The sequence below is a fragment of the Lactuca virosa genome, chromosome 2 (assembly GCF_052849685.1).
Source record: "Lactuca virosa cultivar CGN04683 chromosome 2, Lactuca_virosa_CGN04683_v6, whole genome shotgun sequence".
NCBI lineage: Eukaryota > Viridiplantae > Streptophyta > Magnoliopsida > Asterales > Asteraceae > Lactuca > Lactuca virosa.
Window position 1 is genome coordinate 131,761,597 of NC_136427.1, and position 18,382 is coordinate 131,779,978.

The 18,382-nt window shown below is 39.6% G+C and overlaps 1 protein-coding gene across 1 annotated transcript; it reads left to right on the plus strand.

The window, feature by feature from the left end:
• The first annotated feature begins 1,033 nt into the window (after nucleotides 1-1,033).
• LOC145159496 (uncharacterized) lies at nucleotides 1,034-6,936 on the plus strand. The gene is made up of 9 exons (XM_079078500.1): nucleotides 1,034-1,338; nucleotides 1,632-3,418; nucleotides 4,107-4,193; nucleotides 4,535-4,687; nucleotides 5,221-5,384; nucleotides 5,456-5,603; nucleotides 5,696-5,818; nucleotides 6,040-6,127; nucleotides 6,408-6,936. The coding sequence occupies exons 2-9, from the start codon at nucleotides 1,784-1,786 to the stop codon at nucleotides 6,596-6,598; spliced, it is 2,589 nt and encodes an 862-aa protein (XP_078934626.1). The 5' UTR covers nucleotides 1,034-1,338; nucleotides 1,632-1,783; the 3' UTR covers nucleotides 6,599-6,936.
• The last annotated feature ends 11,446 nt before the right edge of the window (nucleotides 6,937-18,382 follow it).

Consider the following 18,382-nt stretch of genomic DNA (forward strand, 5'->3'; position numbering starts at 1 on the left):
TTCAGATTTTTTATTTTTTATTTTTTATTATTATTATTTTTTTGTATTATGTAAATGTTTTAAAACATGCATATCTAATTCGTTTGAGGTCGGAAGAGCATGTGTTTTTTTTCCAAAGTGTAATCTAGAGTTTGTACATGATTTTAGACTATAATTTTGACATTTTTCGTTTCATATTCATTGACTTCCAGATCCCCAAAGTTGGGATATCAAAGCTGTGAATTTTTTGTTTTTCAGCTTTATTTTGTATTTTGTGAAATTTTAAAAATGCATATCTAATTCGTTTGAAGTCGGATTATCATAAGGTTTTTTTTTGCAACGTGTAGTTTAGATTAGACTGTAATTTTTTCATTTTTGGTTTCACATTCATTGACTTACAGTCACCCAAAGTCGAGATATCAAACTTGTGAATTTTCGGTTTTTCAGTTTTATTTTTATATTTTGTAAAGTTTTAAAAATGCATATGTAATTCGTTTGAATTCGGATTATTATGAGGTTTTTTGCAACGTGTAATTTAGAGTTTGTACATGATTTTAGACAATAATTTTGTCATTTTTTGTTTAATATTCAATGACTTATAGTCCCCTGAAGTTGGGATATCAAAGTTAAAAATTTTCAAAGTTTGAACCACTAAGTAATTACCAAAAAATTCTGGATTTCCCAGGTTTTTCGGTTCTAGACCCACTTTACCCGGTTCCTCTTGACCCACTTTAATGTTTCCCGGTTTTCCGGTTCTAGATCCACTTTACCCGATACCTTACCCGGACCCGAACCGAAATCGGTTCTTATATACCGGTCCGTTTTTCGGTCCTACAAAATCCCGTTAACCGGTTCCTAGGTTTTCCGGGTCCTGATCTACCAGTTTGGGTTTGGACCCACTCTCATCCCTACATCTGAGTATATGTCAAGGGACAAAAATGTAAATTTGGCCTTGATTTAAAAAAAAAAAAGAGAAAGACTAAAGAAAAATAATTGGTAAGACACAAAGGGAAGGGTTTGGTAGCTCAAATCGGTTAAAAGTAGGTACCCACGTGCCGTCCCCTCTTGTCAGTTGATGGCGCGTTATTCCGAGAATTTCGAAGCATTCAAATCCCTCTGTTTCTCTCTCTCTCTCTCTCTCTTTCTCATCCACCTCAAGAACGAAGAAACCCCCAGATTCCAGATTGAGGTTCCCCTCTTTTCTTAATCCAAATAACGAACCTCCTACACCTGAAAAATGATGGAAACCCGGCAAACTTTAATTCATTAGGTAAAAAAACGGCAGCTACCCTTCAATTTCGTTGAGAATCATCGCTAGTTAAACTATTACGTCCATGGAAAAAGATTTAAAATTTTCAGGTACCCTTTTCCCTCTTTTCTGTATATGCTTTTGTGAGTTATTCTTGCTTCCCAATTTTTTTCTTTTGTCTGCTGTCGGTTTTCATATAACGTGATTAATTTCCTCGCCTGTGAATTCAAAATATGCGGCTAACCTGTTTGATGAAATGCCTCAACAATGATATGTAACTTTTTGATTGCCTGATTCTAAGTTATTGCAGCCAGACATAGAGATGCATTAATTCTTTCTACATAATGTTGATAAGTTGAGGGCCCTTTATAAACAAAGTTAACAAATTACATTTCTGATACAGGGAGTGGAGGATTTCTGTTCATAGCCCTATTGGATTAAGTTTTGGCTTTCTTTGGCTGGATTATAATTTATAATTCCCTTGAAGTAAGATAATAATGTCAATACACAGCTAAGAAATCATCATAATTCATCACTACATTCTAATTTGAGACAATGAAAAGTGATGTTTCACGAACTTCAGGAGAACAAATTCTAGAGAATATTACAAGGGATGAAATTGATGTAGACTATTATATACGTAATGTATCTGTACAAACAGGTGAAGAGTTTTCACCATATTTTCTTCAAAACCTCACTCATAGAAGAAGAATGAACAATGGTGAATCATCTTCCCAAGAGTATCATCGACAAGATAGTATTACATTAGGAAGAACTCAAGATTGTTCTCAAGGATTCCATGGCACAATTACTAGAATACCCTCAGGAAATGTAATAGATCAAAAGAGAGTTGGAGTTGGAGTTGGAGTTGGAATCCAATTCAATCAAAATGAAAGATATGAGTATCAAATGGATGATTCAACAGGAGGATACTATCATAAAGATTATGACATTAGAGGATACAATCAACACCCACAACAACAATCATCAACTTATACGAATGAAATCCAAATTCATAAAGAGAAAATGAAATTTCTATGCAGTTTTGGTGGAAGAATATTGACAAGAGCAAATGATGGGAAGCTTAGGTATGTAGGAGGGGAGACACGAATTATATCTATTAAAAAAAATCTTAATTATCAAGAACTCGTGAAGAAAACCTACACCATTTGCAAGCATCCACATGTGATAAAATATCAGCTTCCTGGTGAAGATCTTGATGCACTTATATCCGTTTGTTCTGATGAGGATTTTCATCATATGATAGATGAATATCATGAGCTGGAAAAAGGGTCTAAAAGACTTCGAATATTTCTTGAATCTTTAAACTCTGAGAGTCAATATTCTTCTGAGAACTCGTATAAATATGTGGCTTCTATGAATGATGTTACAATTCCAAGTCCTTTAAAGAGTTCAATAGATTCCATCACAAGTCTTGAAAATGAGACTCCAAGTTCTTCAAATGTGGCAAAAATGCTTCTAAATCCAACTCAACTTATGAAATCTCCTTCGTTTCAATATAGAGATCCAATAAATTCTCAATTGAAAGTCAATAGAGATCAAATCGAACAACCATTAAATGAAAACAACCCTTTTCTTATCCATGAATCTTCAATCCAATCTGAAATTTTTTTTCAATGTCATCAACAAAGCCATAATGTGAGAAATAATTCGTCTTCATTACTTAACAAACTTGAAGATTTTGCTTCATTTGTGCAACAAGAGGATATGATAAAGGAGAAAACACAAATATATAAATGTGAGAATCAAGAAACAATCAAGTGGATGGAGAAGAACAACTTAAACTTAGGATATGATATTGAAGAACATCATCACAATTTATCACCAGCTACTCCTTTAGAAAGACAACTTTCTATGGCTACAACAGTCAGTAGTGATGGATTGCAACATAATACTGAAAACCCTCGAATTGGTCACTTGGAATTTAACGAAAATGACCATTTTACCCATGATTTTATAGTTCCAAATTCAACCGGTTTTGCTTCCATTAGTAGTGATGTTTCTCTTGGTGAGAGCTTTGTAGATAATTTAGGTAACAGTAGTCGATCACAAACCTCAGAAGACATAATTGATAGTCTTCCACTTGACATAATTTTATCAACAAAAGAGTTGTTGTGTATGCAAGATATTCACAAAGAAAATGAGAGTGTTTCTCAATTTGAAAAAAAGGTAACATGTCATGATTACTGATATGCATTTTATCAAGGGTTAATCTCATAAAAGACGTTATATATTGTGTGTTTTTTTTTGGATTAAACTTCCAACTTTATTTTTTTTCTGAAAAAGACCTTGTAATTTTTCATTTTTTCTGAAAAAAAACCCTCAATTTTGTCTTTTTTCCGAAAAAAACCCTCAACCTTCTAACAGCTTCCAAATAAACCCTCAACTATTTTATTTTTTCTCGAAAAAACCTTCACATTTTACAATTTTTATTGGAAAAAAAAATGACTAAAAGGGTCAGATTGGAAAAAATGAAAAAATACAAGGTCTTTTTCAGGCAAAAAATAAATTTGAGATTTAATCCGGAAAAAACACAAAATATAAGGTCTTTTATTAGATTAATCTTTTTTTTTTTTTTCCGAAAAAACTTGTAAAATGTGAGGGTTTTTTCAGGAAAAACTAAAAAAGTTGAAGGTTTTTCCGAAAACATTTAAAATTTTGAGTAGTTTTTTGGAAAAAATAAAAAGTTAAGGGTTTTTTTTGGAAAAACTAAAAAAATACAAGGGTTTTTTCAGAAAAAAAAAATAAAGTTGAGGTTTAATCCGGAAAAAACACAATATATAAGGTCTTTTATGAGATTAACCTTTTTATCAAGTAAGAAGTATTTCATAGTTTTGATTTGTTACCTTTTTTTTAGAATGTTAAAGATGATAAGAGAATGACAGATGGATCCATTAGTGATGCAACAATTGCTGAAATTCAAGCAGGAATACACGGTTTACAAGTATTGTACATTATTTAACAACCATTCTCAATTTGAAGCTTTAAAACTGGGAAATCTCTGATAAAGTCCCAATATTTTGGGTCAGTTTACGGTTTAATCCAAACTTTTATTTTTTGAACAAAAAAGTCCTGATTATTTTGTATTTTGCCCAAATTAACGAAACAGTCATTTTTTTCAACAGAAAACGATAAATTATCGTTTAAAATTAGATAATCGGGACTTTTCTGTTCAAAAAACAAATGTTGGGATTAAATCGTAAACTGACCCAAAATATTGGGACTTTATCGGAGATTTCCATTTAAAACTGTGGCTCATTTTTTTTACTCTTATGAGTTATGCAGACTATAAAAAATGGTGATCTTGAAGAACTAAGTGAATTAGGACGTGGCACTTTTGGAACTGTTTATCATGGGAAGTGGAGAGGAACAGACGTTGCTATCAAGAGAATTAAAGAAAGTTGTTTCTCAGGCAAACCATCTGAGCGAGATCGATTGGTAGGTCATAAATATATTATTATTATTATTATTATTATTATTATTATAGCATCCTACTTTCATTTTCTCTATTGAACATTCAACTTTTATAGCATTCTACTTTGAAAGCTTTTCCATATTAGAATATTTCCTAATATGGCAAGACAAATTGCTATAACTGGATAGAATTTTTGTTTCCAACGTATAATGTCGCATTATGAATAATAAACAAATGGGATAATGACATAAAAACCCTTAAGTTTGCAAGTTTTTGTCGGTTTTACCCTTTTGAGAATTTTAGGTTTATTCGGTTTTACCCTTTTTTCTGGTTCATAAAAGCCTTTAAGTTTGGTAGAAGTTTTCAGTTTTACCGGATAAATTTGCAAAAGGGTTTTTTTTTTTTTTTTGCAAATTTGAGGCATCAATGAACCTAAAATACAACTTTGGGTAAAACTGACAAAAACTTGCAAACTTAAGGGTTTTTATGGCATTTGTCCTAAACAAATCAATGAAAGTACGTTGCTATTTGACTATTTTCTATATTTAATTTTTAGACAAAAGATTTCTGGAGAGAAGCTCAGATTTTGTCACAATTACATCATCCAAATGTGGTGGCATTATATGGCGTTGTACGTGATGGACCGGGGGGGACATTATCTACTGTTACTGAGTATATGGCTAATGGCTCATTAAGGCATGTTCTTTCAAAAAGAAATAGGTGAGAAATTTACAAACTTTAAAAAAAAAGGAAAAAAAAAATGAATATGTAATAAGAAAACCTTATTGTAGGGCACTTGACTATCGGAAAAGACTTATAATTGCACAAGATGCTGCAATTGGCATGGAGTATTTGCATTTGAAAAACATTGTTCATTTTGATTTGAAATGTGATAACTTGCTTGTTAATTTGGGAGATCCTGAACGACCCATATGCAAGGTAAAATTCGATACTATGTATGTATGTATGTATGTATGTATGTATGTATGTAGTTTGTGATTAAATTTAATTTTTTTTATTATTTTTTGAAGGTTGGTGACTTTGGTTTATCAAGAATGAAACGTAAATCACTTGTTTCGGGTGGTGCACGAGGAACACTTCCATGGATTGCCCCGGAGCTTCTAGATGGTAGCAGCACTCGGGTTTCTGAGAAAGTAAGTTGTATAAATATTGTGAAATGATATTTTTTAAATGCAAGGATAAAATGGTCATTTACATCATTTAGTCGGTATATAAGCCGTCTAGAAAAGAAACAAACCTTATGTATACAACATTTTATCCCGGCATCATTACTCACTCGGTCTTGAACATTTTTCTCTTATTATTAATTTGTTTTAGTGTTTTTAAATCTTCTTTTGGCTTATGGAATCGCTAGGTGGATGTATTCTCATTTGGTATTGCAATGTGGGAGATATTGACCGGAGAGGAGCCTTATGCAGATATGCATTGTGGTGCCATCATAGGTAAGACCATGTTGCTATTCTCTATGGTCTGTATTTATTTCATAAGGGCATTTACGTCTTTTCACTAGCAAAAGATCGAGAACAAGTCTACATCCCACCTTTTCTAGTGGGACGAGAATTACAAAGTCCATGTCACACCTTTCAAAGTGGGACAAGATTACAGATTTGTCCCATTGACATCAGTACAGTACAGGTCCAATGCATGTCAAACACAGCACAATACTGTCAGCTTTCTTATTATGTAATTAATGAATATCTAATGTTTTAAATTGGTATGAAGGTGGGATCGTTACAAATACCCTTCGACCTCCAATCCCAAGACATTGTGATCATGGATGGAGGGTATTAATGGAAAAGTGTTGGTCAAATGATCCGACAGACAGACCATCCTTTACTCAAATAGCAAACCATCTTCAAGCCATGTCCCATGCATTCCAATCAAAAACACAAAAACGAGCAACAAGAAATTGAACACCACCACTTTATAGATTGAAACGACATATTGAACTTAAAACAAAAAAGTAAAAAAATAAAAAAGAACAATCGTAAATTTGGTTGTCAATGAAGTATACTTCCTTATGTAGCATTTTTGTATGATACTTAAATTGATGATAATAATTTAATCATACATTCAAAGAAAGATCATCAAGGTGTCGGAGTTTTAAGGGAAAATTGTGCGGAATAGTAATTTAATTTACTCTTGCTATTGGGCAATGTACTTTATTTATTATATATTGCTCTTATAAACATGTAACTACATTGAAACATTTTGCTACCAATATGAGCATTGTATTTTATTTATTATATGTAAAGGGAATGTAAGCATGTTGCTATTATGAGTTACATATAGTTATTATTGGTTAAAAAAATTATATAAGTATGTTGTTGTTGTGGGTAAAAAAATATATGTTTATATTGGTAAAAGGAGTAATATATGTTACTATTTTTTACAATTTGCCAAAGTTTTAATTCCAAGACACCTTCAACTAAGAGAAACATGATAAATATCCCAATACGAACCACCTAGGTGGCTGCTAGAGTTGTTGGAAGAATAATAGGTTATTTATTTATTAATTTGTTTTTTATTTTTATACAAAAGGTGAAGCAAAACCATGTGATTGCAAGTTAGAAAAAAACTCAATAAGCTTAGAAAATGTAAGCAGCAAACATTCAATCATTGATCGTAGTGACCAAACATATAAATACAAAATTGTTCTCATCAATCAGTTCTTTGAAAGGGAACTATAAAAAAGGAATAGGAATTTCAATGTTTAGTTTTGTACAAAAAAAACATCATTTACATGATTTCTTCACCTAATTCAATAGTCTCTATCGTATCCGGTGCAAGCGTAGAAATAACATTGATAGCCTTTATGTTCTCTTGAATATGCATTTGGCATATAGAGATTGAAATAACTTGTCTCACATTGATAAAAAGTAAGAATTAAAAAAAAAATGAAGGAGAAATGAAGCAACAATGATTTATAAGTTATGAAGGAGAAATGAATCAATGATTTATAAGTGGGTAGATTTTTAAGTACAACAATGTAATAAGGAGAAATGAAGGAAGTCAATAGACAAATCAATGAAAGTTCATTGCTTTTTAATGCATTTAGCCCAATAAAAAAATTAAGCAACGTGAAGTGTGATGTGATCTAACATGATGCTCCTTCGTAGCACAAGTAATAATAGATGACATGTTAGTGTTGCTTAGTTTGTTTGGCTAACACGAAAGAAGGATTTTATTCTACACTGTTGATTTTGAAAAAAAAAAGACAAATAAAATGAATCTCCACGTAAAAGCTTATTGGAAACTGAAAAATAAAAAACATGTGAAAACTAACCAATCAATCAATGTGCGCCCAACTCCCAAATACCACCATAAATAGCTAATAATGAAAATTAGACCGGTGTAATAGGTGTATAATAGAGTGGTGTATAAAAAAAATGCCCTTGGAGTAAATGTTGTGGGTCATTGAGTGGCAGGCGGAACAACACAGATGAAAATGAACGATGATTGGCTTTTGCTTTTTTTTTTTGTCTGATAGGACGTGCGTGTACAAGCCAATAGGAAGAAACATAAATTTTAATATTTATCAGTTTGTAAAATTTAGATAGGGTATTTATATAATTTTATAATTTGTAATTTATAAGTTTGATTAAAATACATTATAATATGCAAAAAGGGTATATTAAAATTTTCGTTTATCTTTGGACCCTAAAAAAAAAGCAAAATATGCTAACGAATTGGAAGGGGATGATGTATCAAAAGATTCAAAACACCCATTAATTATGCAAACTAAATAAGTAACTTTTCTAATATACGTAACAGGAATTTGATCATAATGCATTTCATTACCAAGATGGCCAAAGTAATGTATTTATTAATGATTACCGTTATCGGTAAAAATAATGTAGGTATGTTCCTATTAGTGGTGGTCACTAGTGCGCCGCTGGATGATGGTAACATGAGCCCGTGCTGCAAATATAGGTTTGAATTTTGTTTTCTAAATAAGTTTCAGAAATGGATTTGTGGATTTATTTCAATGTCTACGGTGAAGAAGTTGAAGAAATCAAATAATATGATTTTGATTTGATGCCACTGGTTTTTTTCATGTTGAATGCAAATAATCTTCATAATTTCATCTTCATTAATATGTTTCTAAAACCCTTTTAAATATGATATTTTTAGTTTGGTGAAGTAGAAACAAACTTGATTTTTTCTTTTGGGTTTCCAGAGACGGTAAGTATGTATGAAAAGAGAAAATGAACATTAATCAAGCACAATAACATCAAACATGGGCATTTCTGGTTTTTGATTTGATGATCTTTGAAGAATATGGGAGGTAATGTGCGGACAATGATGCCCAACAGTTAGGTTCTCAATAAAGGAAGCAGTTGTTTGTTAGTTATAGAGAAGGACATATAGGGTCGTCGCAGAATACGTTGGGTCGGACCGGATGAGGTTCACATCGCCGGATAATACGATGGGTTTGTCGGAGATGGGAGGGGGTGGGATTGGATGGTTGGAGATGGGGCTTATTCCATTTCTAAAATTTTTAAAGAATAAATAAATCATAATATAAAGACAATTTAGTCATTTTATGTCTTATTGAGATTAAAATCAAAATAAAATCAAATTACTGAAATGGTTAGTGTTACAATTAAAAGGGACTTAGAATAAAAAATAACCATAATGACAATTTTTATAATTTACTCAAAATTTTATTTCAAAAACTTCACAAATAGAATGAAGTTCAAGAAAGTTTCGAAGGTATTTCTAATATATTGATTTTTTTAACGAACAAGCTCTTTTTTAGTTCACCCTCATCATGTGTTTTCGATTTTCATGATATCGGCGGTAAACACTACATGGAGGGGACATCAATGGATATACCAAATTCAAATATTGGTGTAGTTACCGGTATACCAGATAACGAGGATATTTGTTGTTTAATTTCAATAGGTTTTTGGTTTTATTTTAATGATCGGATTTATTCTTTCATCATCTTCTAAAAAATCAACAAACAAGAACGGTTAAATAATGATATTGTCGAAGTTGATGTCTATTTTGATCATCTCATAAGACTAATTGATATGATGTTCGATTTGTGTCGATTTCATTCGATAAACTTCTTAGTTTCTTTAACTTCTTCTCCATAAACTTCATTACTTTTTTTAATTTATTATAAAATCACTTAATGGACATCTTATGATGGAGAGAGAGTGTGTATTTTTCTCTCCAAACATGAAAAGATATACATAACCTAAAGATGTCCATAAACTCGCCAACTCGCCTAGTCACTAGAGTGACTCGTCGAGTTCCTAAGGTTTGCGGCTGTAACCTCTTTGGCTAACTCGTCGAGTTCCTCTTGCAACTCACCAAGTCCATACGTGCCCAAAGGTTGGGAAAACCCTAGCCGACTCGCCGAGTCACTCATTTGACTCGCCGAGCCCACGACAATCTTCATCGGACTCGCCGAGTCGACCATGCGACTCGCCGAGTCCCTTCAGTCCTTCATCCATACAGAGGCTTTTTAAGCCATGCTAAGACTCCAAATTGAAGATCCATATTCCCAAGGCATGTTTATCACGTAAAGTTGCAAACTTTACGTGCATGCAAAGCTCCAAAGTCTTAAAATGACAAAACTAAGCTTGTAAAGAAGCCTCACACTTGAGGAAGGTTCATGCTTGCCAAAGCTGAAAACTTTATGGACCTAGAGACCAAGGAGAGTCCAGATCTGAAGTTACAACTTCAGATCTTCGCTTATACCCAAGAATGGCTTCTTATTATGCTAGAAAAGCCCTAAAATCCACCCAAAAGAGATCTAGAATGAAATGGGGTTAAGATAACAGCTTAATACCTTCCCAAAAGATGCCAACTGAAGTAGATCTTGATTCCCACAAGTTCCTTGCTTCAATCCACTTGCTTTCCCCAAGTTTTTCCTCACCAAGATCCTTCTTCCAAGCTTAAACACACCAATGAAGCACACACACACGATTTAGGGTTTTAGAGTGTCAAGGGGCTGTAAAGGGGAGGCTGGGGAGGCCAATGATCCTTTAAATAGGGTGCAAAACCCCGAAATTTAGGGTTTCATCTGCCAGCTCCTACTCGTCGAGTCCCTTCTTGGACTTGACGAGTAGGTCACTAAAACACGTGGACCAACCCGCAGCTACTCGACGAGTAGGGCAACCAACTCGTCGAGTAGCCCTAAAATCTAGAAAATCTTATATAAAAATCCATACCTGAGAATCGAGGCATTACAGTTCTCCCCCACTTGAACTAGACTTCGTCCTCGAAGTCCGCCGTAATGAACAGTTCCGGATAGTGCTCCCGCACCTCTGCCTCCGGCTCCCACGTCCATTCGGATCTCCTCTGATGCTCCCGCTGTACCTTTACCAAAGGTATCTCCTCGTTCCGCAGAACTTTCATCGATTTCTCCAGTATGGCCACATGCCTCTCCACGTTATTCAGGCGTTCATCGACCTGAATATCGTCCAACGACACCACTGCCTCCTGATCCATAATGCACTTTCGCAACTGCGAAACGTGGAAAGTGCTGTGGATCTGGCTAAGCTCCTCCGGTAGCTCTAGCATGTATGCTACCTTGCCAACCTTGGCAATGATCCTGAACGGCCCAATGAAACGGGGACCCAATTTTCCCCTCTTCCTGAAGCGGATCACACCCTTCCAGGGTGAGACCTTCAGGAGTACCATATCACCCACCTGAACCTCTAACTCAGATCGGCGTTTTTCGGCGTAACTCTTCTGTCGACTCTGAGCGGTCTACAGTCGCTGCCTAATCTGTTAAATCTTCTCGGTAGTCTGCAAAACTACCTCCGTCCGTCCCATCACCCTGTGTCGGACCTCACCCCAGCAAACTGGGGTGCGACATCTCCGCCCATACAATAGCTCGAAAGGCGGGGCACCAATGCTGGAATGATAGCTGTTGTTGTAGGCGAACTCTGCAAGGGGTAGGTGGGACCCCCAGCTCCCACCGAAGTCAATGACACACGCCCTCAACATATCTTTGAGGGTTTGAATGGTCTGCTCGCTCTGACCATCGGTCTGCGGATGGAATGTTGTGCTAAAGTGCAACCGCGTGCCCAGTTCCTCGTGGAACTTCTGCCAGAAACGGGAGGTAAATATAACATCCCGGTCGGAGACAATGGAGACCGGAACCCTATGGCGAGCCACGATCTCGTGGACGTACACGCCGTCCAACTTCTCGGCCGATGAACTCTCCCGTATGGCCAAGAAATGGGCACTCTTGGTCAATCGGTCCACGATGACCCATATAGCATCAAACCCCTTCGCCGTCCTCGGCAACTTGGTAATAAAGTCCATCGTGATCTGTTCCCATTTCCACATGGGAATATCCATGGGCTGCAGCTTGCCATGCGGCCTCTGATGCTCGACCTTGACTATCCTACAGGTCAAGTACCTCTCGACGTACCAAGCGATTTCTAGCTTCATGCACAGCCACCAGTAGCTCAAACTCAAATCTCGGTACATCTTGGTGGCCCCCAGGTGAATAGAGAAGTGAGACTTATGAGCCTCCTCCATCACTTTCTGTCTGGCCCCACCAGGTATCGGAACCCATACCCGGCCGCATCGGGTCAATAATCCTCGGCTATCCTGCACAAACCGGGTGTTCTCACCCCTAATCCTTTCCGGTTTCCAGTTATCTGGTCGCATGCCCTCCACTTGATCATCCCTGATCAAATTCACAAGCGGAGAATCCACCGATATCCTCATACATACCGCTGGGGTGGAAGACCCAACGGACTTGCGGCTCAGAGCGTCCGCCACCACATTCGCTTTACCGGGGTGGTAAAGGATCTCCCAGTCGTAGTCCTTGACTACATCCAGCCACCTGCGCTACCTCATGTTCAGGTTCGGCTGATCCATGATGTGTCTCAAACTCTTGTGATCCGTGTATATGGTAACGGACCCCATATAGGTAATGTCTCCATATCTTGAGATCGAACACCACTGCTCCCAATTCTAAATCGTGAGTAGGATATCTCGTCTCATGCGGCTTCAGCTGCCGCGACGCGTAGGCTATCACCCATCCTCTCTGCATGAGGACCGCCCCCAAACCTGTGATGGATGCATCACAGAACACCACAAAATCCTCCACTCCCTCCGGGAGTGTCAAGACTCCAGCCTCGCACAAACGCTGACGGAGGGTTCAAACGCCCTCTGCTATTCTGGACCCCACCGGAAATCCACCCCCTTACTCTTCAGACGAGTGAGGGGTACTGCAATCATAGAAAAATACCGAATAAACCTCCGGTAGTACCCTGCTAAACCCAGAAAACTCCTGATGTCCGAAGGTGACCTCGGCACCTCCCACTGCATGATTGCCTCGATTTTGTCCGGGTCAACCAAAATCCCCTCCTGGTTAACGAGATGTCCAAGGAACTGGACCTCTCGCAATCAAAACTCACACTAAAAGAACTTGGCATACAGTCGTTCTCGTCTTAGAACTCCCAACAACTCCCTGAGGTGCTCCTCGTGCTGTTCTCGGGTCATGGAATACACCAAGATATCATCTATGAACACGATGACTGAGCGATCAAGCATCGTTCTGTAGACCCGATTCATCAGGTCCATGAATATTGCTGGCGCGTTGGTGAGCCCAAATGGCATCACCACGAACTCGTAATGAACATAACGAGTCCGAAACACGGTCTTCTCCACGTCCTCCTCTCTGACCCGGACATGATGATATCCCGACCTCAAATCAATCTTGGAGAACCAAGACGCACCCTGCAACTGATCGAAAAGATCATCTATCCTCGGGAGTGGATAACGGTTCTTCACCGTCAACTTGTTCAACTCCCTATAATCAATGCACATCCGGTGCGAACCGTCCTTCTTCCTGACAAAAAGGATCGGTGCTCCCCATGGAGAACTGCTAGGTCGAATGAACTGTTTGTCCAACAGTTCCTGCAGCTGTGAAGACAGCTCCTGCATCTTGGGTGGTGCCAACCGGTACGACGCCTTGGCGATAGGAGCCGCACCCGGCACCAGGTCGATCCGGAACTCGACCTGCCTCTCCAGAGGTATCCATGGCAACTCCTCCGGGAACACATCGGCAAACTCCCTAACCACTGGAACCTCTGAAACTGAAATCTGATCCCTGACCCTTTTATCCACCACATACGCTAGATAACCCGTACACCCGTGCTGAATATACTGTCGAGCCCTGGCAGCTGAACAAAAGCCTGATCCCACTCTGGTGCCCTCGCCATATACAATCAGTTCTTCCCCACTTGGGGTTCGAAATACCACTCGCTGGCCCTCACTGTCAATCATGGCACCGAACCGACTAAGCCAATCCATCCCTACAATCACACACACCTCCCCCATGGGATCAGAATCAAATCTATCGGAAAGGATACCCCGAAAATCTCCAACTCACACCCTCGGTAGACCGAAGAAGCAGAAACCCTATGTTCGTTGGCGATAGATACTCACAACAGACACTCTAACTCGCCCACTGGCACACTGAACTCCCTACTAAACGACTGAGATACGAAGGACCGACTCGCCCCCGAGTCAAATAAAACCAAAGCAGACAAAGAGTTCACTAAAAATGTACCTAATCACAGGTACAACAGATAAGCATAAAACAAATATAATAAATGAAATAAAGGATAGAAACATACCAGCAACCACATCTGGTGCTGCCCTGGCCTCCTCCGCTGTAAGCTGGAAGGCACGTCCCTGAGCCTTCGGAGGCTCTGCCTTAACTGGCCTCCCATCATAAATACTCAATGTAGCTGGCGCGGGAACCCCGGCTTAGCGGTAAGCAATGGGCAGTTGGCCTTCATGTGGCCAACTTGATCACAGTGGTAACATAACCTCAAACTCGGAACCGGGGCGGCCTGGCGACAACCCTTCACATAATGCCCCTCCTTGCCACACCTGTGACACCCACTACTAGCTCGACAAACCCTAGAATGACTCTTGCCGCACTTTCCATAAGTGCGGCTCTGCTGACCCCCGATCCTAGAATCAGCGGTCTTAGACCACTTAGGCGCTGACTGCGATTGTGTCGGGGCCTGCCGCTACTCCCTCAACTGCAGCTCAATCTTCAACTCACGCCGCCTAGCGGCCTCCTGCAACTCCAAAAGAGTATCACATTGCTGGGTAGACACAAACTGACAGATGTCAGTCTTGAGCATGCTCACATAACGGGTCATCTGAGCCTGCTCAGAAGCAAACTCTGGGCAGAACATCGCCCTCTCTGTGAACATGCGGGTGATCTCTATCACCAACTCCCCCTCCTGTCTCAAACTCAAAAACTCCTGAGCCAACCGTTCCCGCTCGACCCGTGGGACGTATCGGGCGCGGAACATGTCCCTAAACTATTCCCAAGTAATAGCAGCTCTCTGCTCATCAGTGTACGACCCTGTCGTCAACCTCCACCAGTCCTTGGCCCCGAGCCTCAGCATGTTCAGGGCACACCTGACCTTCTGGTCAGTAGGACATGAACACGTGAAGAAACAGCCCTCCACGTTAGATAACCACCTCATGGCTCTAATCGAATCCTGGGCACCATCGAATGTGGGGGGCTTCGTGTTATCGAAGTCCCGGTACTAGAAGCCCCGACTGGCTCCACCTCATCCTGTCGCTGATACAGCCGAGGCAGAAGCAGCGGCGACCATCTCTGTAAGGGCTGCGTAACGCTCGTCGAAGTACTCAACCATAGCGGTCTTAATAGACCCAAACATCTCCGGCAGCTGTGCCCGGAACATAGTAGCAACCTCATCATGCAGGATCTCCCAAATCCTAGCATCCAACTCCTCTGTACCCATCTGCACCACAGGCTCAGGTGCTGCTGGCCCCTCCTGGGCTTCGTCTCCTGATCCTGATCCTGAACTGGATCCAGTCACAAAGTGTCTCGTCATCACCATTCTGAAACATACCACAAGATATCATAAAATCCACATAAATAACTGGGAACCATCTCCCGACTAAACCCTAGGGGTTGTGACTTCCTTGATACGCGTATGGGTCCTGTTCTTTCAGTACTACGGGCCCATACTACCTTCCACACCTACCCATATTTGTCTCAAGTAACACCACAGCACCCTAACAATATACATAAGCATAGCGAGCGCTCAATCCTTACTCCTAGAGGAAGGCTAACTGTCTCACAACTGACCTACCGCTCCCACACAACTCACCCATCCATGAAACTTCCACCAACCCTGTAACACTAGTGTATGCTAGCCATACATAACGCTGGACCCTATAGACCTTTGAATATCTAATCCTACCCTAAGCCCTAATCGATAAGAACAGAACATAAGGCTAAATCAAACATTCTTGGGCTATAAGATCTTAATTATGTACAGCCGTGATGCATACACAAGTAACTATAGTAATGATGTCAATCTCATATAAAGAAACCCTATGCTAGCAGGCATCACGTAATCAGGCAATTCTATCATGCAGTTCCTGAGGATCCCTAGCCTAGTACTAGCATGTTGTTCTAACATATCATAATATCAAATAATTATATGATATTTTGGGGTCTACTTACTTGCTCCGGCTGATCGTACACTTCGCATCCTCCTTTCTTATTTGAAAACCATTTAAAATTATTTTGAAAATCTTTTTCCTTAGTTTGAGACTGGATTCACACGAATGTTCCTCCAATTCACTCAAACCAAGGCTCTGATACTAACTTGTAACACCCATAAAATTCAAGCCAATTTAAAACTTTTCAAAACATTTAAAACCAACAGTTATTACAGATTTTTTTTCGAAATAGTCTATATCAGAGTTTTTCCCAGAAACATAAATAAAACATGAGGAGCTGTACTATCATGCATTCGCCTTGCCGCGATCCCCTGATGTACCTGAAACAATAAACTAAAACTGTAAGCCCGAAAGCTTTGTGAGTTCCCCCAAAATACCGATACACTGCACATAACACATATACAAATAACAGCATATACTGGGTCCATAGCTTTGCAGACTGGATTACCCCCTGGGCCCACAGTGTGAGTCTGGATTGCCTTACGGGCCCACAGCTCACATCTGGATTGCCACCGAGCCCATAGTACGAGTCTCCCTCAGCTTGTATCTGGAATGCTCCTGGGTTTGCTGGTTACCGCACGGAGGAGTATCACCTCAACCCATCTCACTTAATATGTCGACATATAACATAACTAATGCACATACAGATAATCATACAGAATCACAGGTAGTCCTACAGATCTACCAGACTAGCATATTACTGGCATAAATCACTAGCTCAACTCAACATATCAATAACTACTAGGATATCAAACCTAATGGGCCGACCTTGGTGCCTTAGACCCTTTAGTATAGTGAGGGTAACTCACCTCGCACTGTCGACTCGAAGGTAAACTCAAGCTCTCGGATTGCTGGCACAAATTCCACCACCTATATTCACCATAGGACCATACTTGTAAATTTCCAATTTCCCAAAATGCCCCCAGAAGTCCACTGGTCAACCCTTGGTCAAACTCAAAGCCATTGGTCAAGGTCAACAGTCCATGTTGACCTCAACTCGTTGAGTACCCTCAGCTACTCGCTGAGTTCCTGGCATAACTCGCCAACTCGCCGAGTCACTAGAGTGACTCGTCAAGTTCCTAAGGTTTGAGGTCGTAACCTCTTTGGCCAACTCGTCGAGTTCCTCTTACAACTCACCAAGTCCATACGTGCCCAAAGGTTGGGAAAACCCTAGCCGACTCGTCGAGTCACTCATCTGACTCGCCGAGCCCACGACAATCTTCATCGGACTCGCCGAGTCGACCATGCGACTCGCCGAGTCCCTTCAGTCCTTCATCCATACAAAGGCTTTTTAAGCCATGCTAAGGCTCCAAATTGAAGATCCGTCTTCCCAAGGCATGTTTATCACGTAAAATTGCAAACTTTACGTGCATGCAAAGCTCCAAAGTCTTAAAATGACAAAACTAAGCTTGTAAAGAAGTCTCACACTTGAGGGACGGTTCATGCTTGCCAAAGCTGAAAACTTTATGGACCTAGAGACCAAGGAGAGTCCAGATCTGAAGTTACAACTTCAGATCTTCGCTTATACCCAAGAATGGCTTCTTATTATGCTAGAAAAGCCCTAAAATCCACCCAAAAGAGATCTAGAATGAAATGGGGTTAAGATAACAGCTTAATACCTTCCCAAAAGATGCCAACTGAAGTAGATCTTGATTCCCACGAGTTCCTTGCTTCAATCCACTTGCTTTCCCCAAGTTTTTCCTCACCAAGATCCTTCTTCCAAGCTTAAACACACCAATGAAGCACACACACGATTTAGGGTTTTAGAGTGTCAAGGGGCTGAAAAGGGGAGGCTGGGGAGGCCAATGATCCTTTAAATAGGGTGCAAAACCCCGAAATTTAGGGTTTCATCTGCCAGCTCCTACTTGTCGAGTCCTTTCTTGGACTCGACGAGTAGGTCACTAAAACACGTGGACCAACCCGCTGCTACTCGACGAGTAGGGCAACCAACTCGTCGAGTAGCCCTGAAATCCAGAAAATCTTATATAAATATCCATACCTGAGAATCGGGGAATTACAATTCTCCCCCACTTGAACTAGACTTCGTCCTCGAAGTCCGCCGCAATGAACAGTTCCGGATAGTGCTCCCGCACCTCTGCCTCCGGCTCCCACGTCCATTCGGATCTCCTCTGATGCTCCCACTGTACCTTTACCAAGGGTATCTCCTTGTTCCGCAGAACTTTCATCGATTTGTC

Coding starts and splice junctions, on each gene's coding strand:
- LOC145159496 (XM_079078500.1), top strand. CDS start 1,784: ATGAAAAGTGATGTTTCACGAACTTCAGGAGAACAAATTCTAGAGAAT. Junction 5,385..5,455: donor GTTCTTTCAAAAAGAAATAG/GTGAGAAATTTA, acceptor ACCTTATTGTAG/GGCACTTGACTATCGGAAAA. Junction 5,819..6,039: donor GCACTCGGGTTTCTGAGAAA/GTAAGTTGTATA, acceptor TGGAATCGCTAG/GTGGATGTATTCTCATTTGG.